The following is a 27,792-nucleotide window of genomic DNA, read 5'->3' as shown; positions in this document are numbered from 1 at the left end:
TTCCCAGTCTACTTTCACAGCTGTCTTCTCCCAGTGATTCTTCCAGATTCATCGTTCTTGAAAACATAGCTGTTTTCATTTATGGTTGAAAACAGCTCTTTGAGCAGTGTAAACACTTTGAAGGGTTTGCCTGTCTGCCTCTGAGGAATTTCTGATTAAGGGCATGAAATGTTCGGAATGGTATTAGCTCTTTAGCACTAAAAGCATTCATTTTAAAATGTAAATGGTGATAAGCAGGAAGTGTGTATTGTATCTTTTATTCTGGAAGTAGTTAAATTAAGGATGGTTTAGAGCAGTAGGTTATGATGACCTTTTTTCAGGTACAGTTTAAAGAGTTGACAGATTTAGTACAGCTTCTTGCAAACCTGTCTCTTGAAATCAGGCGCAGGTATTACAAAACTCTCCACCAACGTAGAATTCAGTCTCTCTTGGAAATTGTCCAAATGTATCACCTGCACAGTGACTGATGCAGTTCTTCATACATTATTTGATCCTAAGAGTCCCAAGATGAGAGGAAAAAATACTTCAGACAATGGTAAAATCATGCAATGTTTAAAAGTGACTTTATATGTCACTTTTACAAGTGACTTTCACTTTGTTAAACAAACCAGCTATATAAGCCACTAGCTATATTTTAAAACATTTACAGACAAAACCCTAAATAAGGCAATAGCCCACTACCCTGGCTCATAAATGAGGTTCTCCAGTGATACTCACCAATGATATGTAGTTAAGAGAAGCCTTTGGCACAGTTCTTAGACTTAATATTGCCATGCTGCGTTCAGATTGCAGCTTCACTAAGAAGATACTGCCCTCTTTACTAGGAGAACTGCCGAATTGATACTTTACTCCCTCACCTAGTTCTGCCAAAACGAACCGACAAGATCTTCTTTTGCTGGTTCCTTAATCCTTTTCATGAATCACTCAAAATAACAGTTTTGAGGAACAGAATTATTAAAGATGTTAACTTCCACTGAAATGACTGGCTTCAGAAGGTGATGTCTGTCCACAGTTTTAAGAACAACTTATTTTGGTTTGTCTCGAGTCAACCAATTAAACCAAAAGCAAGTTAATGGAACTGAGATGTGTATGGGAGGGAAAAGGAAAAGAGTTAGAAGCACTAAATCGGTGAGATGCAGCTTTTTTATTTTCCAGTATTCATAAGAAGGTATGTAGAGAGTTTTTGTCAGCTTGAATTTGTGTAGCAGGTAAGAAGTAGCATCTGGAAATGGGAGATGAGTTTCTTGTACTCCAAAAGATATTTCAAAATACCTAACAAAATTCTTCAGATGGATATAACCGAAATATAGGGCTCTGAGACATGTGACATTTAAGCTGCCTTTGAGATGCAGAATGACATTTCTGGTTAACTCTTAAGAACCAGAAGAGTACGTACTAACACTTAGCAGTGATTGCCATGTTAGAGGGGATGTTTTAAGTTTTTGTGGCTGTTGCTTCTGAACCGTTTGCTTAATAATTAGCAGAGGGGAAGAAAACAACCACCAATACCATCTTTAAAGGGCCTTGGAGCCAAAGATCACTGACCATCACCATACAATAATAATGAAAGGAAATAGTTAACTAGTTAACTTCTCTCTGGCTAGTGTTCAAAGTGAGTATATTAATGTATTTTGGCTGCAGTACACTCTTGGCAACAGAGACCTATACGCAAAAACTCTGCAGCAATAACAATTCCTCTATATATAAACTTCTCAATTACATTAAGATGATTGAACAGCTTTCAGTTATTAAAGAACAGGTCATAAGGAAACCTTTAAAACAAACTTCCTTGATAAATGCAAATAATGAAAAGAGTGATAAGAAATAACTAAGATGGTAAAGTGTATTTTATGTCCTATCTCAAAATGCTGCCTTTTGCACGTTAACAGAAATGGTTGAGCATATTTGGGTGTCGCATCCATCGAGGGGGGGAAAAAGGTAGTGGCCAGGTGTGGTATACTCTAAAGGCCTCAACTTTTAACTGAAAATTCCACGGACATAAGATGTTAAGGTCAGGTCAGTAACTAATCTGGGAATGTCAATGAGAAGTCCAAGATGCCATACTAAGAGATAACCCTGATTGATAGCATCGTAATCAATCTACATGCAATGCATCATCTGCAGCTGAAAAGGGAGACTTAATTTCTGACCTTGTAAAAAACATCAGGTTTGCTTAATACAGAAACAGGTAGTGTCAGTTTGAAATACATGCAAGTATAGTGCAACCTTAACTATTCCCACCACTCTCCAGCATAAAAAGAGTGTCCTTTCTAGGGGAGTAGTGAGTCTTGCATACTTGCAGCTTATCTTACCTTTTTTGATACTGAAGATTTCACTTTCCTAAAAGCTTCTTCAAAGTGTTTACGGGAGATCTTGATTTCTCCTTAAAGAACAAAGCATAATAAATTAATAAAATTGCAGGCAAGTGACAATCAAATGATTGTTGCATGTATTTCAAGGCAGCATTCATGAAACCTAACTAACTGCATGTGCTAGTCAGTTGGATGAGATCTACTTCAGTAGTGTTAGGAACACCTGAACTCTTGTATTTTATGTAGCCTCCTGTCTATGATCTTTGGCAAGATCTTAATCCCTCTATCCCTTGTACCTTAAGCCAAAGAATACTTACTTGTTTCTGAAAGTTATTTTAGGTATTAGTGTTTCCACCTGCAGACTGAGAATTCAATTCTCAAAGATGCCAAGTTAACTGCAGCTTACATCAAATCCAGTTAGAATTCAAGTCCCTTGACCCTTCTGGAAGTGAATGCCTCAAATCTTGCTGCTTCCAGTTTTGGCCTTTATTTTCTATACATATTTAATATTAAGCTTTCCTACAGAGTGTTATTTAGTAAGTACCTAGAAAACATTTTGTTATCATTCCAATTCTACTGCAGGATGCTCAATTCCTAAACAATTGACTTCATATCATTGCCTTGTCCGGCATTACCCAGAAGTGATGAAAGCTTTCACTTTTACAACTCCCTCTGTCTAAATTTATGCAAATTGCCTTTTTGACCTTAATGCAGCTATCCACAGTAATTATTCCTAATCCCAACCTTTTGAACAGGTTTTTTTTAGTAGGTTAAAATGTAAGCATACCTCAAATAAATCATGGATTCCTTTGCTCTCACAAGCAAGTGCCTTGTTTAATCTAGACTTAAGAATCCCAAGATACCAATCCTATACAGATTCATTACAGTGCTAACATTATGCACAGGTATCAGATAAGATAGAGGTACAAAAAGTATGTCTTTAGAGTCAATTTGGTGCATTTTTTGAAATGTATTTTGTTAAGACACTTTTTCTTCCACAGATATGTATTGCCACTACCTTTGCATACATCTTTGTAAGGTGAAATGGGATGTGCTGACATGAAAAAACTGTTAAGATTCCTCATTAATATATTTGATGTCTGAGTTTAACAAATATCTGCTGATACAGCAAAAGACTACATAGCAGATAGAAGGCACTAAATTAAAGATGAGAACTTGTTTAAGGTATAAAACAGAAGAGCAAATAGTCTACAATTACTATTGCTTTAAAGTAAAGATGAAGGTTAAAGTTCACTGAACTAAACATACAACCTTGCTGCTCTCTCATCTCAATTCTCTGAAGCTCTTATTCAAGATTCCCATTACCATATAAAGTTATACTAGTATAAATGAAGATGTAAATTTAAAATATGAGCATTTTAACTTATTTCCTCAAGGAAACACTACTTGTAGTAAGAAAAAAGAGTTCAGTTTGGGTCTTTCACAGAAACCAAATTAAGACTGACTCATCAAATTGGTTTTTTTTCCTATTTACGTAGGTAAGTTAAGGATAGCTGGTTCCCTTTCCTCTTAATTTGAAACTATCAAACAAGGACCAGATCTTGCTTTTCAAATTCAACCACAAAATCTTTAATTAATCTCATTTGTTAAACCACACTCACTTTTAACTGCTATAACAAGAAGTCTCATAGACTCTTTGCTTTAGAAGATCAGCTTTACAGACTATGCAGGTGCTATGGGGTCACTGGCTATCTCTTAAAAAAAAAAAAAAAAAAAAATTCCAAAAAGGGACACTCAAGTATAAGGTCATAGTTTAGAAGGTCAATGAAATCTCTGCATTTGTCTTTGCAGCTGAAAGTGTCAAGAGAGTCTCATACCCTATACATTCTTTGTAACTGGATCTATTGAAATAAATATACAGGAAGTATTAAACTAAAATAGGTCAGCTGAGATGTTAACAGTAAGTCACCAGGACCAGATGGTGTTCACCCAAAGGTTCTGAAGGAACTTGTCTATGACACCACAGAACTGCTGGTTAAATTGTGTAACTTGTTACACCCACCAAAGGACTGGGAACTCCAAAGAATTGTAGAAAAGATTCTTTGGTGGACTGAAAGCTGATTAAAGGATATGAAATAGAGCGTAAGGCTTAATGGTCAGTTTTCAGGATTGGGAACAGGCAGCAGTAGGGTCCCACTCTGGCATCAATGCGGAAATCTGTTTTATGCAGCATCTTCATCAGTGGTTTGAAAACAGGACCCAGAAGTGGAAACTCCAAGTTTGCAAATGATATTGAACTCTTCTGGGCAGTCAAATGCTGGGCCAATGATGAGGAACTCCAGAGGGACCTCATAAAACTGAAAGTCTGCCCAATCTTTGTTAAGATTCCCCCTTCTTCCCCCAGACAAACTGCAATATCTGGCAACTCCCAGACCGCAGTGACTAACATAAATCAGCTCTCCTAGGACTGTTAAAGTTGGAAGTAGAATTTGTGGATTCTTATAAGAAATATCACAAAAAGGATATCTTTCCATTTCACTATAAAAAGTCCCTTCAAGCAAACCACTGTTGAGTGTTAAGAAAAATGCACCCCTGAATTTATTCCAGAGAGAGAATACCAGGTATAACAAGGAAGTTGCAACAGAGTTTCTACAGAATAGAAAGGAGCAGCACTGATCTCAGCCAGCTGATTCCAAAGTATTGACTGATGAAGACACAAAGCACACATGTACAGAGCATAGGAAGGGAGTCAGTTGTGCTTGTCCTGTGGTAACACTGAAAGGTGAAATTCTCCAGTCTGTGTACACACACTACCCTTTAGAAGATATAAATGAACAAGGTCTCAAATCAGAAACCACCTTATACACTTTCATACCAGCCAGGGCTGACATCTTGGAAATCTAAACCCAAGGACATCCCAAACAAGCAGCTGCTATAAACATGCCAATCAAGCTATGCATATATTATGGACTTGCTGGCTGCCAACACATCCATATAATAAGTGCTCAGGCTGCAGTCCTAAATGTGAAGGCTGAATTCAAGTGATAAGCATCTTTGAATAGAGCCTGGTCTATTCTGGGTAATTATAAAAACAAACAGGATAAATTCAGAAATTTCCATCTCAAATCAAGAGCTTTTTCCATCTACAGCAAACAAAATGGGTAACCAAGCCATACAACAGTGAAGGTTTTTATAGTTTGTTTCTCCATCCCCTGCCCCAATGAACATGCTAGTTCCCTCAAAACAAGAAATACAAACATTCTGCTCTGTTAACCTACTGTTAATAACCAGATTGGACTAGTTATGTACTAGATCAAAAAGAATGATTCAAAGCCACTAAAATTCCAGCGTGGTTCTCAGAAATCAGAGGCATAATGAAAGCCTAATATCTTTTCCAAGGACATAATCTGAAAAGTCAAAATTCCATCTTAGCTTTGCATTTTGACTTAAGGGTAGAATAACAAACAGAATTACTGGAAAAAGTCTAGATACACACACATTTTACATAAAAGAGTTTCAATTTCCAATTACGTTTTCTTATCTGCACAGAAAAAAAGAATAATTTAAAAAACAGGAAAATACAACTTAAAAGTGCAGAGAGATATGGAAAGGGCAGACATTGTACTTGAAACAATTTATAACTCCCTGTTAAAGTCCTGCCAAGAGCCACTGATGAGCTAAACACCTAAGATCAAAAATGGCACTCAGATTTTCCTAGTCCCATTACTACTAGGTGCATGGATTCAGTTACACAGCACAATTTTGCACCAAAGGTATGTGATCAGTATGTGTGCAGTTACAACTGTACTCATATCTGCAAATAAATCAGTATAATTAGTCTTTGATAGTGATGTGGAAATCTGGCAAAGACATATTCAGTCTAGTACATAAATTGTCAGTTTATACTACCATTTAACATAAACTCTTCTTTAAGGTTACAAGGTTCAATTCTTTTAGAAAAAATTTTTTGCTGAACCTCCAGCATAACCATTTTTTCCTGTACTCTCCCCTACGTATACTTCAAAGATGCTTATGTGTTCTTGAAACAAATATGACTTAATTTTTGTTTGGCTCAGAAGTCATCAATCATTTACATATAGCATGTACACCTTTATGCTTGTCTTGGACTACCTTAAATACTTTACATTCCATTTATCTTCTCACTGTTCAGTTAAGGTTTTTGTAAAGCTTTCTTACCTTTCTTGCTTTGAGTATTCCACAGGGCCATTTCCTGTCTCAAGGCACAAATTGAAGCCTCACGCACTAGAGCAGAAAGGTCTGCCCCTCTACACATACAAACAGAATAGGTTATTTTAGGATAAATTTCTCTTGTCTTTAGCTAATGGCATACAGAAAGGCAAGAAACTATAAATGATGGTAAGAGACTGGTTGTGCTGTCATAAAGGTTCATCTTAAGAACATTGGAAAGAGGTCCGAGGACAACCCACTGCTGCAACGTTCATTATGGAGTAACGTCCTCCAGATTTTAGCCACAGATTAAAATCAAATAAATGAGAGGCAAGGGGAGAGGCAAAAACCCCACCCAGCATCCTTAAAAATGCCAAAGGATTGATTAATATTTTGCCACTTGGTACGAACTTGATACTTTTTTTTTTTAATCAGTCTTATGAAAGATTCAAATGGAATCACCCATTGTTACAAAAGGGAGCTGCCTTGCTCAAAGCTGCATCAACAGTCAACTTAACATGCTCTTAAAATAACAGTATCCACAAAACATGGTCAGATCAGTCTTTCTAAATATTTGTTTCCAGCTGTTGAACTTTTCACAAGCCTTCAAACTGGTACAAGTCATTGAACCAAAGAAAATTTTCACAATTAACTCCCTATGTTTCATTTTGGGGTGCTAGGAATACTGCTGTATTTAAAAACCAAAACCAAAACCCAACCAACCAACCAACAAAACCCACCCCACAAACAAAAAAAACCCCAAACCCAAAACAACAAACAAAATCCAAAATACAAACAAACCCAAACAAACAAACAAAAAACCGACACCCCCCCCCCCCCCAAAAGACAGTGAGTGAAAGGGGCAAAGAAAAAGTACTCATCTTTCCCAAATATGAAACAATGACAAAGTAAAAATCGTTACTGGTGATAGCTTCCATTTCTAAGATTCAAAAGCAATATTGTGACAAGCAGCATGTCAAACTTTATCTTTTGTGAACTCCAGAAAATCATTAACTCTTAATAAATCATTTAATAGATTAAAGCTTTCTGAAGTTTTGTACAACGCAATTGCAAATTATTCTGACAGATATGGCCATCAAGCTTTCCTAAAAAAACACACCCTGGTATTCCCAAAGCACAAGTTGAAATAGGCCCTTATTACTTTGTCAAACACGCTGCTTTCAACTGTGTGACAGAACAAGTTGGTTATGGTTGTTTAACCAATTTGCTTTCATCATCATTGTATATGGGTCCACAACTTAGAGAGGGCTCTTTTATCCTCAGTTTATGCAAGAACTGTAAAATAAAACCATGCAAAGCCAAGAGGCCTCTACTGATCTGTATTTACATGAAGAGGACTATTCCAGATGAAAGAGACTTTAGCATATTTGCCCTATATTCCTACCAACTCGTGGAAAAAAGCACAAGTGAAAGCAAGAAAAATAGCATAAGGGAAAAGGCTTATAAACCCTGAAAGTTAAGAGGTCCTCTTAATAATAACAACATAACACATATTATCACACATCAGAAGACTGTTGGCACAGCACATCAAATATTCAAGTCAAAACTAGAAGCTACTCACGTATAACAATCACAATGTTGACTGTAAGCAATTTCTTCAAGGCTTACATCAATATCTAGTGGAGGCCGGGTGCCGTCCTAAAGGAGTTGAGATAATAAAAAGAGAAAGATAAGAAAAGTTGTTTTTTGGGTTTTTTTTTGTTTGGTTGGGGTTTTTTTGTTTGTTTTTTGTTTTTTTACACATGCCATCCCCAAAGTGATTAAGTTTCATGAATCAGGAATCATATAGGGGTCTGACAAATTCCCTGAAATATCCACTAATATTAACATTTTTAATCTCAAACCGGCAAGAAGGACAACCAGCCTTAAAAACATTTAATTATGAAATAATAAGTAATGCTAAATTTTAACTTCCCATCAACAGATTAGATTTTCTCTAACAAAATGATGGCCAGCCTGTCACAGGGCAATGTAACGCTGACACTGTTCCATATGTTGACATGCCTTAAGTAGGTGGTTACATCAACAGCATTGTTTAGCTGAACTTCCTCTAGTTTTACTATGTGTTGAAATCAAATAGCTAAGCAATAAGCATGTAGGTTTAGTCTTATCTCACCTTTAAGACTGAATTAATTATATATCTTTTATGTTCTAGACATAAATTTTCAAACTAAGAAGTTTTCCATTCTGGATTTCATGAAAGTTTACATATACTGTAGATACTTCTGTAGACTTTTTGACACTACTCTTCCATATTACTACTGCTTCCTCCACAAAGATCCCAGAAGTGGTTTCTTTTGTTATTATTTTTGTATCTCCAACAGCAAAAAATATTGAACACTATAAATTATTTTTGAAACCAGCCCACAAAATTTTCAAACACTGTAAGCATGGAGATCTCCCTATTACCCTTAGACAACAGTAAAGTAGTATCATGGTAGTACAGAGATTCTAGATGTCTATAGTATCAAACAATACCTGAGTTTAGACATGAAAGGGCATTTTTTTTGGTACAATTGATGTATTTCTGCCAGAAACTCATTTGACAGAAAAGTACAAATTCTTATGATACTTTTCTGACTTCTTCAGATGAACTAACATACACATATCTACAATACCTTCAAGAGAAAAAAATAAAATGTAGAGTAACTGGCAAGTTAAAACCCTTGAATACTTAACAGACAGTAGAATAATCAAGGACTAGGCAGAGTAAGGGAGCAATCTTGGATGAATCTTTGGTAGAATACCAGTTAGAAAGGGGAAAAAAAACCCGAACCAAACCAACCAACCAAAACCAAAAATCAACAAAAAGACAAAGGAACAGCCTGATTTTGAAACGTCTTGAAAAGAGAGACTTTAACCTGGAAACAAGGAAGCCTCATACAATTTCATATGGGATATTTTAGTAATTGTTGTACAAGACTGCAAGCCAGAGAGACACCTTCTCTGCTAAAAATGTTTTACCTATTGCTTTGAGTAGCAACATATGTTGGCCATTTTTTGAGTGGGATGATCTGCCTACTCTGGAGACAAGCTCAGCAGTATGTGCACCAGAGAAGCTTGATACAGCTTGCAGGAATGTAAGTACACTAGTAACTTAAACATGCGAAGACATGCTTCTCTTACATAATTAATATGCAATTTGAAAATGACTGATTCGTACAAGTTAACTGAAATAAAACTCTTTCACAACAAGCCTTCAGCCTACGTTCAAGCTGTCTGTCTTCCTTACAACATATTCCTCCCCCTAACTCCCTTTTCTACTCCTCATGCTGCCTTTGTAAGCATCCATGTTTTCCCTTAGCAACGATTCGCAGTTTCTACATCTTGTACATGTATTCCTTGGAGATTTCTGGGAATGCATACCATCACCCAGAAGCCACCCACATCTGCACCAAACATTTTGTTTTATCTAGCCCTGAGCACATATTTAAGCAAGTGTTGCTGTACACAGATTTTTCAGATTTCCTTACCTAGAATGCATGGATGAAGTCTGACAAAAAAAAAGGCATTTCAGTTAATTTAACATATTTTCCTCCCTCCATATTCCAAGTTCTTCTTGCAGATAACTCCCATACATTTTTAAAGAAAGTAACAACATATTTCTTGTTCTTAGCACTAGAAACAAATCTTTGCCTAGCTTTACAAGAACTCTGGTGACTGCTGAAGTAGTAAAGTGAGAACAGCACCAGCCTCCTCATGGAATGAACATGGAAACAGGCAAGGAAAAGACTCATTCAGAGAGTGTTTGCATCTCATTTCTGCTGGCCTCTTAATTAAGAGCTGAGAAAAAAAAAATCCATTGAAGACTTAACACCTCATTCACTACAAAGATTTGTAACCAAAATATTAAGACTAGTATGAATTAAGCATGCATGGAAGTATCTGGCATTCCAAAAATAACATGCCCTGATAACTAAGGACAGGATCCACAGGAACCAAGCTGGTAAACACTATGCAATGCATTGCTTACATCACAAGAAGACCCATAATCAGGTAAGGGCACAGCAAAGATGGTTTGTCAGGAGAAGACAAATACACTCTGATAACAGGATAATGACAAGGTTAGCACATCCCATGTGCCACTCCTCTTGGTGTTACCCCAACAGGAAGATAGACTGTAGCCACAAAGATTCCCAGAAGGAGGGAGTAAAGACACTTTTCAGCAACCTCGCCCAATATTTATGGCAGCTGAAGTAAGCATGATTCTGAACTGTTTGATTCTTAAAGGGAATCCAGAAAACAGTTCTCTCTAACCACCAGTTTGTCATTGACAGTCAAGGGGAAGCCAAGAGATGAAATGAGGCCTCAACACAGAGTTCCTTATCCTCAGTGTTGAACACAAGTGATCCTGGCCCTACCACTTGGATGCATGCATCTTGGTGACTATATGTGGCTGTGATGAGCATTAGCAAGTGAAATCTATGACAGTGTGAGACAAATCAGTTTGTTTAATACCACCTTCCCCTCCCATGAAGTCTTGCACCAAGCTTTGCTGCACTATTTTCCTACACCACTAATTACAGTGAGAACACCTGAGACAGTTACAAATCTCCAAAGATTTTCTGGCAAAAATTAGGTAGAGCAAGGCTCAACACCTGTACGTTAAAAAACAGAGCAGATGTAAACTCTGTACCAGAATCCTTCTCTGATTAGACAGTCACTAGACTAGACCCTTACTACCCACTTCTTCCAGAAGAACAAGGTTGGCTGTATTAAGTCAGAACAATCATATAAGCCCAATTTTTAAAGAACGCTTTGAGTTATCTTTAGAAATAAATTTGGTAAAATCAAAAATATAATTCCTTACACTATGTTTGAAAAATGACTCATGGATGTTACACTCAAATTCCCTCCAGGTCTTTCAAACAGCAACCATCTTTAAGAACAGGGTTGTAAAAAGTTTTAACTGAACTATTTTTATAAAACTTAGAAACAATAAACTGTTCTACTGCTAATAGCAAATGGGGGCATACTTACTTTTTTTCCTCCATGAAGTAATGCATAGAACAAGTGAAGGAAAGTCTACCATCCTGAATTGGTAATGAGTCTGACTTTTGAACAATCATTTTGGCATGAAGGAACATGCTTGAATGAGTTCTCACTTTCTGAATTCTCCTATGGATTAACTATTGTGTACACCACAACTTTATGCTTATGCAAGTCTGAATTATCTTTTTACAAATTTGCTAAATAATTTTTGCCACACTTTCCATAATACAGTGCTATCTTTTCTCTACAGTGAAGACTTGGTCTCCTTTGCAGCTCAAAAAAAAAAATCTGATATAACCCCTGCTCTTAACAATCAATGTTGATCTACTGGAAAAAGTAGGAAATATCCGAGTAATTCATAATGCTTTGTATGTTCTTTTTTTAAGGCCTTGATCACTACTGTACCGTACTTAAGAGAAATACTCAAATAGAATTCTATAATCCAAATCTCTGAAGTGGCAGAATGTGCCATTAACCACAGGGAAGACCCACGAAGGCAGGTATTTTACATTTTCACATTTACTTTGACCTACAACCTCTATCATCACAAGCTTCCTTTAATCCTAAAGGCAATTAAGTGTAACAATTACTGTTGAGCAAATACAGCTGGAGACTGTGAATCATTTTGGTGAATGTGTGGAACCCCCCCCCCCCCAAAAAAAAGCTTACAAACCACTTCTAGGCCCATTACTCACACAGATAGGAATCTTTTAATTAAATCTGTTCAAACTGTGACTGTAAAGGCAGCAGCTTCTATGTTTAACAGGTTTGCTTCACTCAAGATCTATCAAGCCCTTGCAGTCTCAGAGCAAATTTAACAGCAAATGTGGCTGATGGGGTTTTTTTTATGACCTCATGTAATATCTGAAAGTGTTGCATGAGACAGGATTATGCAATTCTCTGTAAAATTTATCTTAAATCATTCCACTGAGCTTCAAGATAAGGATTTATTTCCAAATACTCACCTTGGTGATGGTCTTTAAAATAGCAAGTCGATCTTCAGGTGGTGGCAAACCCACATAGAGTGTTTTATCCAGTCTACCAGGACGGAGGATAGCTGGGTCAATTATATCTTAGGGAGGGGAAAAAAAAAGAAAAAAAGAAAAAATTATCCTGAAATGAGATACACCCTTAGGAAAGTGTACACACAGGAAGGAATACATGCGTACTTGTACCAAGATTCAAAGAAGCATTTGTGCCATGATATGAAGCTCTGAGCATTAAAATAGCTGACTGAAATAGTTTCATCTCTGTCAGGTAGGAGCCTCTATTACCCAGTACAGTTAAGCCACATCTGCTCAAAGATGGCTCATAAATACTAGTTTCATCTCTTCACAAATGAAGACAACTCTATCTTTAGCAATACAGTACTAGAACATTTTTACTGTCATACCTAGCATGGTCAAGTGAGGAATTCCACATTAATTCATAACAAGGGAAAAAAATGCTTCTAGTTTGTTCTGTTGGAAAGAACTCTACCCATATTAACTGTTGCAAATCTGCTTGAAAGGCACAGTGATAAATTAAGAATAACAAGTACACAGGGCCAATCATAAGCATCAATATCTAAACCTAATTTTACTGGACATTTGCATTTCTACTACCTACTAATTTTCTGAATGGTAAAATAGGAAACCCATGAAACCACAAAATGCAGCTGCAAAGTACAGAATTTGTCTCCCAGGAGCAACTACAGACTCCAAATTTTATTACGTGTGGAGAACTAAGAAACCAAAAATCATCACAAACATTTCTAGAAAACCATTCAAAGCTTAAATGTAATAGAAATGTCTAGCAGCCTTTTAGCACTACAGGCTTCAATACTGAACTTCCACAAACAGTAAGTCAGGATATAAATACTAAGGAATATTGGTATAACAAGAGATACAAAGAGGGCATATAACCTGGGAAAGACCTCAATTCCTGTCTGTATTTCAGCAGAAACTGCCTGGGTTATGTTTCCAAATGTTTCTTGACGCCCCATTTCCCCATCTACCCAAACCGATGACAGTATTGCTCTATTTCACTAAGGAATTCTTTTGAGTCATCATCCCTGGAAATATTTAAAGGACATGTAGACGTGGCACTTAGGGACATGGTTTAGTGGTGGACGTGGCAGTGTTAGGTTAAGGGTTGGAACTGATCTTAAAGATCTTTTCCAACCTAAATGATTCTATGATATCCTACATACTACAGTAATGTGAACAGCAAAGTCACAAAAGCACCCACAGAAGATACAAAGAAACCTGTACTTTTTTGAAGTCTGTAAGTTATATAGATGTGTTAAGTAGCTATTGCAAGCTATCCAAAAACAACAGTTCAAAGTTACACCTAAGTTTTAAGCTGGAAACTATCAAGGACTCTAAATGAAGCTGTCAACACCCTTACAATCAATATATCCTCCTCACAAAATGCAGCTAGCAGACAAACTACATGCATTCATGTATATTTAAGTGGTTAATCCCTACTGTACAGATGTTTAAAAGAAAACAAAACAAAACAAAAAACCTACCGCCCAAACCCCAGAACAGTGGCACAGAAGCACAGCTATCCCTTTTTTGCAAATGAAAAAAGTTTGCTTAACTCTGTCAAGACTCCAACTACCCAATCCTACCACAAGGTAGTCTTGATTCACGTTTTAAAAATGTGCATAGTTTTGTTCAAGTTTCCCTCACCTCAAGGTGTCACACTCAAGGACAAAAAGTAGAATGAGATGCATACATTAAAAATTGCTCCACTGTCGTCGTCTTGGACAAAAGCAAATTTTTTTCCCAAGATACAGCAGTCATGGCCAGAGGCATCTATGTAGTCAAAAATAAGCTATTGCGAATGCAACAAGAATGGTGAGAAAAAAAGGAAGAACTTGATGTATTAATTTAATCCAGAGCAGATGAAACAAAAGTTAAACAGAATCCCTGCCATGGCAGGCCCAGACAAAAACATCTTTCTTATATGTGTGTGCATAGCGCCATAGTGCTATATGATACTTTATCTTGCTTTTGGCACAAGTGCACTTTCCTGGTTTTGTGTCTCTGTGGATGGAAGTCTTGCCACATTATTAAGATGAGATGACAAAGTTCACTCAACAGATCAATTACAAACATCAAAACAAATACTCTCAATAGGGACTGCATTAGAACACCATGCACTTGATAACTTCCCCATTCTAAAGTTTCAAAAGCTCTTTAAAAATACTAAGCTTGATATGGAAAATACTGTTTCCATTTTGCATGCTGAGAACACGGCACTTGCCACGCTATCTGTCCAATGATACGAAGTTAGTGATACAGTCTAAAGATGCATTCATCGGTTTGTACGTAAATGATTACATTGCCCGCATTCAAAGAGTTACCACAACTTGTACTAATTCAATAAGCTGCAGTGATGGTGGTTTACAATGAGAAGACTATTCCAAAGTTTAACACACAGATCTACACTCCCCATCTCCTTACGAGTCAATTCACTTCACTCTGCTGATTCAGACCTGGGTGGGCCTGAAGTTCTTGAAAATCCAAGTCACATAACACAGAAAATTAGTATTTACTCATTGGTCAAACTCACTCATTAGATGCACTTCATATCTGTTTAAAAGAATTGAATAATGCTCCCCTTTCAGGAATTTCAAAGCATTCCATCCTGATAAATCATAGTGTTCTCTCCATATCTATTATCTCAAAACTTATCTAAACAGAGTCAACTAACTTTAGCTACATTTAACATTTTAATGAAATTAAGGTAGTTATCACAGAAACCTCTTTCAAAGCCTATCACTACCTCTGAAGTTTGAAAGTGAAACATGGAAACGTGGTAACACAGAACATTTCTTTTCCAAGCAGTTGTCTCACAGAGAGAATATACTTCTATTAAAAGAAATGTCTAGTTAATAATTTTCTGCCTTGGCTTTCTGATGTAGTCAATGGTGTTGACTATGTCGTTAGAAGACAGTAGTACCATTTTCCAAATAATTTGGCAAAATTACATATTAAGACATTTAGAGTACATCCATTCCTTGCTATGTTTTTAAAGGTTAAAACAGGCACTAGCCTCTAGAGAATTATGTAATATTTTTTTGCTACACTGCTCTCCAAACTACAAAATTCTATCCTCTTCATTAAATTCTATTGAAAGTATCTTTACATGAATCCCTATAATGTGACATTCTACTGTCCTATAATAAAATCTATTAGTCTCACACTAATTTCCAGTTGATTATTCATGTCTAATCTCAACTGTACAGGAGTCAACAATGTTTATGAAAGTTCGGTGCATACCAGCAACAACGACTATTGTGCTGAGTCCATCAAACTTCTCCTATACTCACTACAGCTTTTTTAAATTATATTTGAAGCATACAAGATCTAGGCCCCCACATTTGTGACGTTCTGGAACGAAGGGTCAGAAGCCCTAAAAGGTGAACACTGTCCAGATGAACACTGCAGTTAACAACTTTGCTCCCTACACAACAAACGAACTCACTAAAGTTACTGTAAAAGATAGGTAACATTCAAGGGCTGGTGAAATGCAGAAATATAATTTGTGTGAATTAGAACTATCATGAAAGAAATTGTTCTGTGCCTCACATATTAGGTGCTTTTCTTAGATCTTATCTTGCCTTTAATTCAGCAACATGTATAAACAGGTATAAACATAACAAACAAAAACCACAAACCAAAACTGTAACTATTGTCAGAGACTGAAGATTATTTTTTTACTGTGTTTCAAAACACGTGGTTCAGGTGAATAGCTCTACAAAACTAACATAAACTTGCTAAAGAAAAATAGAACTCACTGAAACTAGGACCATGCTCTAAGATAACAGTCGAAGGGAAATTTTGCAAGAATTTTAAAAAGCTAGGAAAACAACCCATGAATAAAAGCAAAGACATCATCACAGTTTATGTCAACCTTAAATCACAATCAGTTTGTAGTGTTTCACTGATTTCTTGTCTGTTTCCTCAGGTTACATAGGGTTCCTTAGATCCCATGGAAAATGCTGCTGATGCCTTGGTCAGCATTTCTCTAAAGAGTTTATGAATGTTCACAGCCTGGGGAAGTAAGACAAGAGCAGAAAGCAGCAGTATCCAATACTGAAACTCACACTGGTAACTAGAAAATTGTGGGAAATTACAGACCTTAGTTAACAGTAGTGCATGATGGTTTTGTAAGTATTTAGTCTTGGATTTGGGGAAGGAAGTAGACTGAAAAATAATATAATTATTCTGACCCATAAAGTTTCTAGCAGGACATGACACTTCTGCCTCTTTTTTTTTTTTTTCCCCTCTCTCTCTCTTTTTAATGACATTGAGTGCTTTAAAAGTTTAATCCTTTTCAGACAAACTTTGACATTGGTTCTGCATTTAGGTGGAAAGAGATTGAGTTGGGAATACTGCATCCCTGCTAATTTAGCAGTAGTCAAGAAAGATCTATAGAGGACTTTCAAAGTCACTGAGTAAGTGCAAAAAACATTCAAATATCCTGCTTTTAAGGACAGACCAAAGGCTTATTTCAGCACTGCCAGAATAAGAATTACCACTTGCAGATTGTATATGATAAACAAAGGAACCAATCTATTGTGCCTGCCCTGTTGGCAAAATGGGAATTAGAGTGTTCCAAGTCCTTAAAGGCTATTATAAAAAAAAGAATTTGGCAGTCTTCAGCCACGGGGTATATAAAACACCACCATTTCACAATAATACCTTGTCACAGGTGCTAACACCTCACTGGAACAATTGTGCCAGGAACATACCTTGATGCCAAAACTGTTTGAGCCACTGCTACCCTAGTGCTAGTACTATTATTCTTTATAATAATGATGTTTTTAGGAGAGAAGACTCTTCTTTTGGCGTAATGGTTTCTGAGACTACAATGCTCTCAACATACACTAACAGTCATGAACAGTACCAGCAACCAACTGTAAAAGCTAGAATGCATACAACCACTCTAGAAATGAAGCATCTTGAAAAGCCATTTTCTCTTCCATTAAATTATACTAACATGGATTAAAAAAAGATGAGATCTCACACTTCACATACTGGCCCAGTGGAAGACTCCAGGGAAGTTCTGCTGGGACACATGTATTATTTAGATTTATATTATACAACTTCCCAGCACCTCTATTCAAGATAACTGTGACAGAAAAATCTTTCATACAAATGTCAGACTTATAAGCACAAGAGCTTTTCAGGCACCACAACTTTTATTGTTTGTGGGAATCATTTAAATATACTAGCCATTATAAGCTATGGTTCTCCCACAGGTCCCTGCTTGGACATTTTGTTCTTATGGCGTTAAGAGAGTTTTACTAGCATAAACTTCACTGTTCTCTACCGGCAGTGTGCTCCTATTAATTACCCAGACCATGCTAGCAAAATTTAGTTTGGTAAACACTGCCTCTTCCTAAGCCCCATAAACGGTAAATAAACTACACGAGGAAAATCAGTTTCCCCAATTTAACTACAACTTCAGTAAAAGTTGTTCTGATAAAAGCTGAATCAATTGGAAACTATTTCTTCACACTGACAAATGCAAATATCACAGCAGAAGTTTGTAGTCTAAACCTCTGCAAAGCATTATTCATACGCACAGCTGATATCCTTCTGAAGCAAGAGATCCAAACTGCATAGATAACTGCCTCCTCTAGCAAAAGTTGGATGTATCAAGCTTTGCTGTTCAGAAAAAATTATTTTATCATGTTGGCAAAACAACTCCTTTATCAAGATACCATTCATTTCCATTTACAGAATTTGCAGATACATTTATACTCTTCAATTTGATAATTACATTTGTTATGCCTGCCTTTGCATTTTCTTTACATTTGGCATTTTACCTCAAATTCACTTTTTTCATCCATGTCACTGGCTAGTAATACACTGCTGAGTTCATGCCTTACAAATTTCCCAGCTTCCCTCAAATATTAGTTCAACCTTCATTACTCAGGAAAGTTTTGTAATTTTAACTATTCCAGTATAGTAAAACAGTACGTTTACCACTGCAGCTCAACAAGGCAACACTGACTTTTTTAAACTGGAAAAAAAAAACCAAAATCCCCAAACCATTACAGAGGTACTTTATACCAACATAATGATAAAACTGCATGCAGTATAAGGCTTATAAAGAGATGGATTAACAACTGCACAGATGTCTATTTCATCTATGCATGAAAATGAGATCTACAAGAGGAGGCGTTACCTCAGAACAGTGCCACATACACACACTGGCCCTAAAAGTATTCGTCCCATGTATACCTGTGGTACACCTGAGGTGGCACTGCAGGAAGTCAAGCTGGATGTTTCCTCAACTTCAACGGTGTTGGAATTCACACCCCACACTACCAGTCAGAGATAACGACGAGTTTACTGTCGTCACCAATTAGATACGAAGCCCCTGAGAAACACTAACAAAAAAGGCTGCTTGATATAAATACTTGCACTAGCATAACTAATTTAGCAAGAGATCTCTTTCCTAAGGCAACTTGATGACACTAGTACTAACACTCTTGGTACATCCAACTGTACCTATATATAGATGTGCTACATTGCATAACCTTATTCTCTTTTCTACATTAGATTAAATAGGTCAGAATCATCAAGCTCATGCCAGGAAAACTTACCACTTTAAATCAAAGAATTTCTACAAGCAGATATAGATTTAAGCATCTACTGCCATACTTCACCATGTAGAAGGCTTGATAGTCTCTCATGGTGCAAAGAATTCACGAGAGAGGAAAATTTTCCTCAAAATCCTTGAATTTTTTGACCGTTGGAAAAAACCAAAATAGTTGCCTATTTTAGGTGATTTCAGACCAAATTTTCCTTAATCTATAGGACCCAAGCAATCCATCAAGTTTTTACCTTTCTCATCTTCCAGTTTATATCCAAAGTAGCTATGCTACTATTTTTCCCTGTTAAGCCATTTCTCATCAGAATTCTACATCTTGTCCATACTTAATACATGCAGGTATGAATCAACTAACTGTGTCTTGTCATTACCAGTAATTTGCCAAATACGTGCTCTAGGCGCAAAGGTTCTTTCCAAAATTCTGGTACCTACACCAGTATGGTTTTACCAAGATAGACTAGTAACCGTGTAATTAATTTCAGTTGCAATATTCAGACAATGCTTATAACCAAGGAAGTGCAAAATCTTCATACGCATATGTTTCTATATTGACAACAAATTCCTTTCCTTCTAACGCTCAGCATCTAGATGGAGTTCAAATTCAGGAAAAGACAAGTTTCTTGCAATGTACAAAACACAAGACTTCTCCATAATACAAAAAAAAAAAAAAAAAAAAAAGCCAGCAAGGGAGCACAGACAGCTGTCAATATCAAAGCTTGACAGAACACGAGGGAACAGCAGAATAAGTTCAGGCTGAGGGAACTGAGTTCAGAACATGAAACCCAGGAAGCAAAAGATAAGCAAATGGAAAAATGATTTCACATGAGACAGATGCCTCAAGGCAAAAAAATTAAAAATAGCAGAAAACTATAAGGTTGCTTTGGATAGAAAATCAATGCAAACAGCAAAAAATATATAATTTATGTTTCAGTTCTTTTTTGTTCTTTCATGTTCCAAGGACATAATCTAAAGTCCAATTAAGTCAAAGTCTTTCAAAGCATTTTACAGCAATGGTATCAGGTGCTAATTAAGACACATTTTAAAGAGGCTGCCTCATCTCACACTGTCACAAGAATGTGGAACAGATTAATTTATCAGAAAAGGTTTGGATTTGAGGAGACACTGTAATTTTAAGTACAGAACAAGGTTAGTTATAGAATTCAAATACATAAGAACACACGATTTCATTACAAGAGAACCAAGGATGTCCGATTTCTCTTGTTCATGATTTTGGGGTCCTTACCAGGCCTGTTTGTGGCAGCCATAATGAAAACCTGCTGACGATTCTCCAGACCGTCCATCTCTGTGAGTAACTGGTTAACTACTCGGACACTGGCTCCTGACTTTAAAAGGAGAAACTTGTCAACAAAATTGACGAAACAGTGGGAATGTGAATATTTCAAAGTAAAAGAAACAAAAGATCTACTAACTCCCTGCCCGGAAATACTACTCAACAAAAAAGTTTCTTTTTCACACGTCCAACGTAGCTGCATTCTGGATTTCTACTACCATATTCTTAGCACTTTTCCACCTCAAATTCATGCTACCTATACACCTGCCACACACTTTAACATGTGGCAAACATTTTCTCTCCCATTAAAAATGAAGGACTCAAAGAAGTACATATAGATATTTATACTAATCATTCTCTCATCTATCTCAACAAGAACACCCAAAACTTCTCAATATTCAGGTGGTTTGGGTTTTGGTGGGTTTTGTGGTGGTGGTTTTTTTTTTTTTTTGGGGGGGGGGGGTGTCTCTCCAAATATTGAAACCTCTGAAACAACAGATTCAGCAGGTGAGCTACTCAGAGTTAAATGTTAACTCCATAGTAGTGATATCCTATAACCAAACTCAATACCTTAATCTGAATTTCATTCTAGAGTTGGGGAGACAGAGAGAAAGCAGAGGAGCTGGAGAACAAGAGTTCAATTATGCAGTAAAACTGCTTGATGATTTTGAAGAATGTTGTTCTAAGTGTTACTGTTTTATTTTAAACATACAAAAATATAAATCTACATACGGAAAATTAGAAGATGCGGTGAAAATGCACTTAGGTCTCAAAGAGCCAGTGGAAACACCAAACGCCCCTGAGTTTCAGTTATGAATCCCAAGGACTGTCACCAGTATCACAGCCTGAGTAATAAAGTCACCAGTCTCCTGCCCAGACAGTTACCTCTACACAGTTAAATGAGCCTGTGAAGAGCAGGGGTGGGCTTCTAGGCACCAAGTTGCTGCCTGCTGTTGCCACCACAGAAGTGAAATACAGTGAGGCCAAAGCACACTTGTTGCCCCTCCTTGGCTACCATCTATGCCTACTGTGGTGCCTAGCATTGGACACCTTTTATGGCTCTGTGGGAACCACCACCTCAGGACATTCAAGAAGTCAAGTCTGAACTTTTCAGCTTGGCTATCTTTCATAGGAAGTGAAGTATGCAAATTCAGAAGACAAGGTACAATTCAGAAACAGTTGATCAAACTTCCTCTCTCCTATGAACTAGAACTACAGCAGTCCTTCTGTTAAAGTCATTGACGGCAATATCTGAACAGTACTGTACTCAACTTGTCTGTTGAAAAAAAGCATCTTTTCTTTCAACCATCAACATATATGCACCAGTACAGTATCATAAAACAGATGCACTTCCTCTACATAAAAAACAGAGCAGCTTTCCTTTCAACACACTAACAGTTTGCGCTAATATTGCCCCCTGCAAAAGCAGAAGTTAATCCTAGGTGTAGGTAGTTCCTATTCCAAAACAACAACAAAAATCAAGACAGAGAAAACATCACAGGTGGAATAGCTCTGAAGTCTAATGTATTCCACTTATGCTCCTGCGTCAAATATTTTCATGACCCAGTTCATGTTATTCAAATAAGTACATACTTCATGCAAGCATTACAGTTGCATACAGGTGTCAGGATTTGGCCATAAATTAAACATGGTATTAAACTGCACTCCATCTTTTCCTACGGCTCTACACAGCCAAGTTGGTGGTTATACACACATTCTCTGGATATTTTTTTCTACATATGCATACTAAAAAAAAGTATTAAGCTTTATAAAATTTGACCAACATATTTTTCCTCAAATATGAAAAAGCCTATCAGATTATTTTTCTTGGGAGATACTGAACGTAGTACCCTTCCAGGTACTTCTGCTACTAGCACAATGCCACAAAAACTGCAACTGAGATTATTTATGGAGATATTTTAAAGACAGACTCACTTCATGGTCAGACCTCCGAGGGCACAAAGCATCAACTTCATCAAAAAATATAACACAGGGGGCTGAATTCCTGGCACGCTGGAATACCTGACGTACAGCACGTTCGCTTTCACCAACATACTAAAACAAATGACAAATCACAGTGAAACAATGTAAGTCATGAAGATTTTGCTTGAAAAAAAAATAATCACAGTTTTAAACAGTATTTGAGGTGCTTTGCAACGGAGAAGTGCAACTTGCTAACCAGTTTACTTCTGATAACAGTCTGTTATCTCTACTTCCTTACTGATCAAGACTTACATGGGAACTAGTTGTCACTAGCTCACTTTTGACAGTTTGCAGTACATTCAGAATTTAATAGAATTCCTACTTTCTGGGGAATAAATCTAACTTGCCATCATTCCATTGATGAGAATTAACAAATACAATCTTCCTTAAGGATGCTGTTGTTCATCAACTGTTCATAAACAAACCCAGTGAGCAATTTGAACACAACGAACATCTGAAGTTCATATACTAGTTGCCTGAAGACAGGGGGTTGACAGCAGGGAACTGAAAAGTAAGCCAGAATTTCACTTTGAATGGCGAATTGCAGGGGTGGGCGTTGCCAGGTTGTAAATGCAAACACTTCATTTTTTCCAAACAAACATGTTTTGATACAATTTATGTCTTAACACAGTCTCTGAATCACAGCCAGCCATTTTCTCTTTACTCCACGAGGAAGTAGGGCTCCTAATTAACTTAAGAGTTGTATTTCCTGCCTGTATCAGTACTTGAAGTACACATTAAAAAATGTTTGGGAAAAAAATCAAATACTAGCTTCCACATTATTGATAAACAGATAACTGCCATGGTCTTACAAGATACGGGCTGCAGCCATCTTGCTCAGTTCAACACATTCTTTTAACTCTAAAAGAGACTGAAGTTATATCACAACACTTCTAAGTCCAATACTTCGAAAACTCAGACTACAGCACTTTTATCTGTTAACATTTAAAATCTTTAAAAATCACTCTGATCAACTAAAAAACCACATTGCTTTCCAAGGTTTCAAACTTCCATTAAGAAGCTAAAATGACTGACAGAACACATTTCTGAATGTGAAAGTTGAAACTTTTATTTTGCTTAGTGAAAGCTGCTGATTTGCAGTTACTGATCACCAATTGTTCTCACTGTAGATTTGAACTTTTGTTCTTTTTCCAATCTACATAAAAGCAATGACGCATGTAGTTGGTCATTCAGAAACCCTACTTCGGTCAAGGAGGCTCCATCTGCCAGGTAATTTAAACTAAGATATATACTTAAACTACCCAGATAGCTTTTTCCCTTTTCACATGAACAACTTCACTGCTAAAAACTTTAAGCAGAGGTTAAATGAGTCAACTTCAGTTGCACCAGTATCAGTTACGTAATTAACAGGAATTTTGCTTGCCCTACAGTTTGGACAAGAATTCCATAAATAACAAAAGCACAATGATTAGTGCATACCATATTTAGCAGTTCAGGACCTTTCACAGATATGAAGTTCAGTCCAGACTCATTTGCCACAGCCTATCAAAAAAGGAAAGACAGATGTATATATAAAACACATTTTTCACATTTTCTTTGGATCTGTCCATGGAGCAATAAACAAACTTAAGGGAAGGAACACAGTTAGCAACTGTTTGTAAAATACAGAAAACAGTACAAAGTGTAATTATGTGGAATTAAGAGTGGGAGGGGGGCAGGGAATTTAGCAAGGTGTTCTCTCTCTAATGAGGCAGTGTCCAGATTTACACCCCACCCCCCTCCCCCATATTAGCTGAAGAATTCTCAGTATTTAGAGGGAGCTAAAGAGAGATTCAACTATGTAAAAGCATTTAAAGACAAAGATGAGTGACAACCTGGAAACTTGCATGATTATCTGCATTTACATGGGGAGGCCACAAGAACTGAAATGCTCGAGGTAAGCAGAAGTAAAACAGAAGTATTTTCAGTAAGGTAAATATAATAAATAAAAATACATAAATATAATAGAGTGTAGACTACTTCCAAATGTATAATTCAGTTCCAGTGAAATATTCCATAGAAATGGTTATCTAATAGAGTTTCTTCCCATCTTTCCTACTTTCTTCTTAACCAACTTCAGTCCTTCAACTTCTGCAGTAATTTCCTCTCAATTCAAGGAAAATTGTAACTTTATGACAAGAAAATAAAATAACTTTAGCACAGAGGCCCAAATTTAATTTTCTGATGAGAAGAGGTGCAAAACCCCAACTTCTGGCAGTATCATCCAGACTCAGTCATTCCTACAAAAACATCCACTTCAAGAAGATTCTTCAGTATTTTTAAACATGTTTAGAAAATGTATTACCTTAGCTAACAGTGTTTTGCCACACCCAGGAGGCCCTGCAAGCAGGACACCAGCTGGAGTCGTCAGGCCCAGAGCTTTAAACTGCTCTGGGTTTCGCACAGGTGCCTATAAAAGAAATTATCAGTTATCTGTGACAAAAAGCTAACATGAAACTTTTCAGTTACAGCTAGATGAAAAATCATTCATAAGCAAGTTATTTATTCCAATTCTTTACAGGCTGAAAGAATAAACAGTCAATCAGCATCTTATTATCTTGCACTGATAAGTACCCCAAAATGGGAGAGTAGTATTATTCAGATGCAATTACCTTATTCACCTAAGTTCTCATCTTAAGGTGTTAAGTATCCCTCTGACTGGCAGCGAGACTGCTAACCTTCCAGCTAAATAGTCTCCAATTCTTTGTGTGGCAGTTGCGTAACTAAGGTTATTGGTACAAAACTTGTAGAATACTTAAGATTCAGCAATAATGAACATACTGAAAACTGAAAGCCTGACTACAATAAGTGAAATGTTAAATACATGCACCAGACTTGTAAAAAATTTGAAAGCAAATTATAGAAGTCTTGACTATTTTAAATGAAGATGTTGCAAAATTTCTAGTTTGTAGCATGTTACAACTCATGGTTAGCACATTACACCTTAAATAAATATTAAAAACCAAACAAGCATAGTTTTATTTCCTGCATAGGAGGAAATGCAAAAAATCCTTGAAAGTAAGGTTAAGACATACTAATATTGCCATAGTCAGCTCCTCCCGAACATCCTCCAGGGCTCCAATATCTGCCCATGTCACATCAGGAATTGTGACAAAGCCTTCTCTCTTGGCAGAGGGTTGCACTGATGACAGTGCAACAATAAAATCATTCATCTCAATGCACAGCTTCTGCAGCTGCTCCTCAGGCAAGGGGTCTTTCTTCTTCAGCAAATCCAAAAGTCTCTGCAATTCATCCTTAGGGTACACAGAAAGGGAGAGAAAAAGATTATGCACTGGATTAGATTTTAAGAACCATTTTTTTAAGGGCTTTTTCAAAGCAATACTTTCTTCAACTGTAATATTAATTACTATGAAACGAATTATTATGTACAATACACATAAAATATGTAAAACAACATTAAAAATAACATTAACAATTAACACTAATGGTAAAATTCCAGGAAAGCACTATGTACATTTAACACTTGTGAAAGCACTGAGCTGACAGACTACAATCTTGATTTAGATACTAGAGAAACAGAGATAGTACATGTATTTTGTGTTCAAATTCTTCCTACTGCTTCTCCCACACTGATTAGGAGAAAGTTCTTTCCATGCTGAAATTTCCAAAATATGTATTAATTATATGTATTGATTCTGTTTTTAATATGAAATTGCTCTCAAGAGAAAGTGAACAACACAGCTGAACAGCACAATTTCAGCAATTTGTAGAACATTCAGTTACGTATAAACCTTTAAAACTCTTAACACATACTTTTAGATTATACACTTTTATTTAGCATAATCTGATTTCAAATCATCAACTCATGTCCTCAGGCTGATTAGACCTCGTTTTGTAACCAGGCTCTGGTAAAGTTTGGGCAAACAGAATAGACATACAGGGTAATGCTTTTCAGGACTGTCCCATCTTGCAGACCAAGGCACCCCAGGCAGCTATGTTCCAATTTCCCCAATCAGTTCCTTATTGGAGAAACTATCTGAGAAAATACTTGATCAAAGAACTTTATACTTTCACAACATAAATACATCCCAGTTCTAATACGGAAAGGCAGTATCAAAGCAAATTTGATACCGCACCACAAGTAAAACTATACCAGGATTTTCATTATAAGATGGGGGGGGGGGGGGGGAAGGTAAAAACTCTCTTAAGTTTCCACATTATTCCTACAGCAGTATATGGGAAAAGTATCACTTCCTATTTGTTGCAACTAAGATAGCTCTACAACTGACCACAAAGAAATAAAAGTGTTTATAGTGCCTGATACTCCTTTTAAGCCCTCCCTCCTCTTCTTAACAGAATCACTAAGAGAAACTCTGAATTAGCTGAGACCACTGGGTTTGTTTACTTGAATTGTGTGAATGATTTTTCAAGGTTTTGTATGTTTATTTTTCCATTATAAACATAATAGAGCAGTTTTAATGACAATACCCTGTATTAGACTATGTCAACCTCCTGCCAGCTACCAAAATATGGCTCTGTTAGGATTAGACTTCCTCCTCCTCAACAACCCCTTTGATCATGGTGATGTTGATAAAAACTGCAACTACCTGACCCTCCCCACTTTCTTTTGGCTACGTCAGGCCCCAGGAAACACTGGGAGGTATGCAGTATGATTATGTTACTCTAATACAAAGGCTTACTACAGCTTTTTACACTGTTTTTTGTTAATTACAATAACAGTTTTCTTTGACAGCCCTTCTAAAACCAGAATCTGAGTACAATGTGGATATAAAATCCCTTTGTTTTACTTCTCCAGACAAACCTTTAGGAAGCCTACTCAGAATGAAGGTGCACACACACTCCAAATTTTGAGAAGTAGGGCCAAGAATTTCTATATAATAAAGATGTTCTCGTTCACTGATCAGTGTGTTACTTGGGCCACAGAATAATTCTGGCACTGGAAATGCCATTTTCTGCAACAGAGTTCTAGCTGTACCGCACATTAACAGATACCTTCTCTGCAGCTCAAGTCACATTGCTAACCCAACCTTTCTACTGGATAGATACATCTTCCTCAAACTTGCTATAGGTACTAGACACCACATGTGGTTTACCCCAAGCAATCACATAGCTGGAGGGAAAATGTAGACTGTATAAATACTTCTAGACTTTGGCTAACTGTAACTATACCAGGTCGGGGAAGAGCTCCAGGCATCACAATAGATATTGACTGAGGGCACAGTAAACAGCTTGGTAAAAACTCAGTGCAAGTCTGATATTCTTACAGTTCTCTTACAGTTGATACACTTTTGAAGAGAGATATAGCCACTATTTTAATCAATGGTCTGCTAGAAAACAAAACAACACAAACAACAACAACAACAATGAAAAACCCAAGGAAAAACCCCATACCTTGTATAAAACATTAACACAATTTTTGAAGCTGTGGGTTTGGGGAGCCACTTA

General features: G+C 36.8%; 1 protein-coding gene across 3 annotated transcripts in view; it reads right to left on the bottom strand.

Moving 5' to 3' along the window:
- Positions 1-241: 241 nt before the first annotated feature.
- Positions 242-27,792, bottom strand: part of NVL (nuclear VCP like) — a 43,550-nt gene continuing 15,999 nt past the window's right edge. For 2 of the 3 annotated variants that reach the window (XM_052806804.1, XM_052806805.1), the window contains 10 exons: positions 25,401-25,619; positions 24,671-24,775; positions 23,806-23,868; positions 22,318-22,437; positions 20,335-20,434; positions 12,440-12,546; positions 8,044-8,120; positions 6,471-6,559; positions 2,313-2,383; positions 242-493 (listed from right to left, as the gene is read on the bottom strand). In XM_052806804.1, the coding sequence (XP_052662764.1) occupies positions 449-493; positions 2,313-2,383; positions 6,471-6,559; positions 8,044-8,120; positions 12,440-12,546; positions 20,335-20,434; positions 22,318-22,437; positions 23,806-23,868; positions 24,671-24,775; positions 25,401-25,619 (996 nt within the window). In that variant the 3' untranslated portion in view covers positions 242-448. Of the gene's footprint in view, positions 494-2,312; positions 2,384-6,470; positions 6,560-8,043; positions 8,121-12,438; positions 12,547-20,334; positions 20,435-22,317; positions 22,438-23,805; positions 23,869-24,670; positions 24,776-25,400; positions 25,620-27,792 lie in introns of those variants that run through there. The other variant, XM_052806806.1, reaches the window with a different exon arrangement.

Source organism: Harpia harpyja, chromosome 13 (assembly GCF_026419915.1).
Source record: "Harpia harpyja isolate bHarHar1 chromosome 13, bHarHar1 primary haplotype, whole genome shotgun sequence".
NCBI lineage: Eukaryota > Metazoa > Chordata > Aves > Accipitriformes > Accipitridae > Harpia > Harpia harpyja.
Note: the sequence above shows the minus strand (reverse complement) of the source record. Positions and strands in the feature narration are given on the sequence as shown.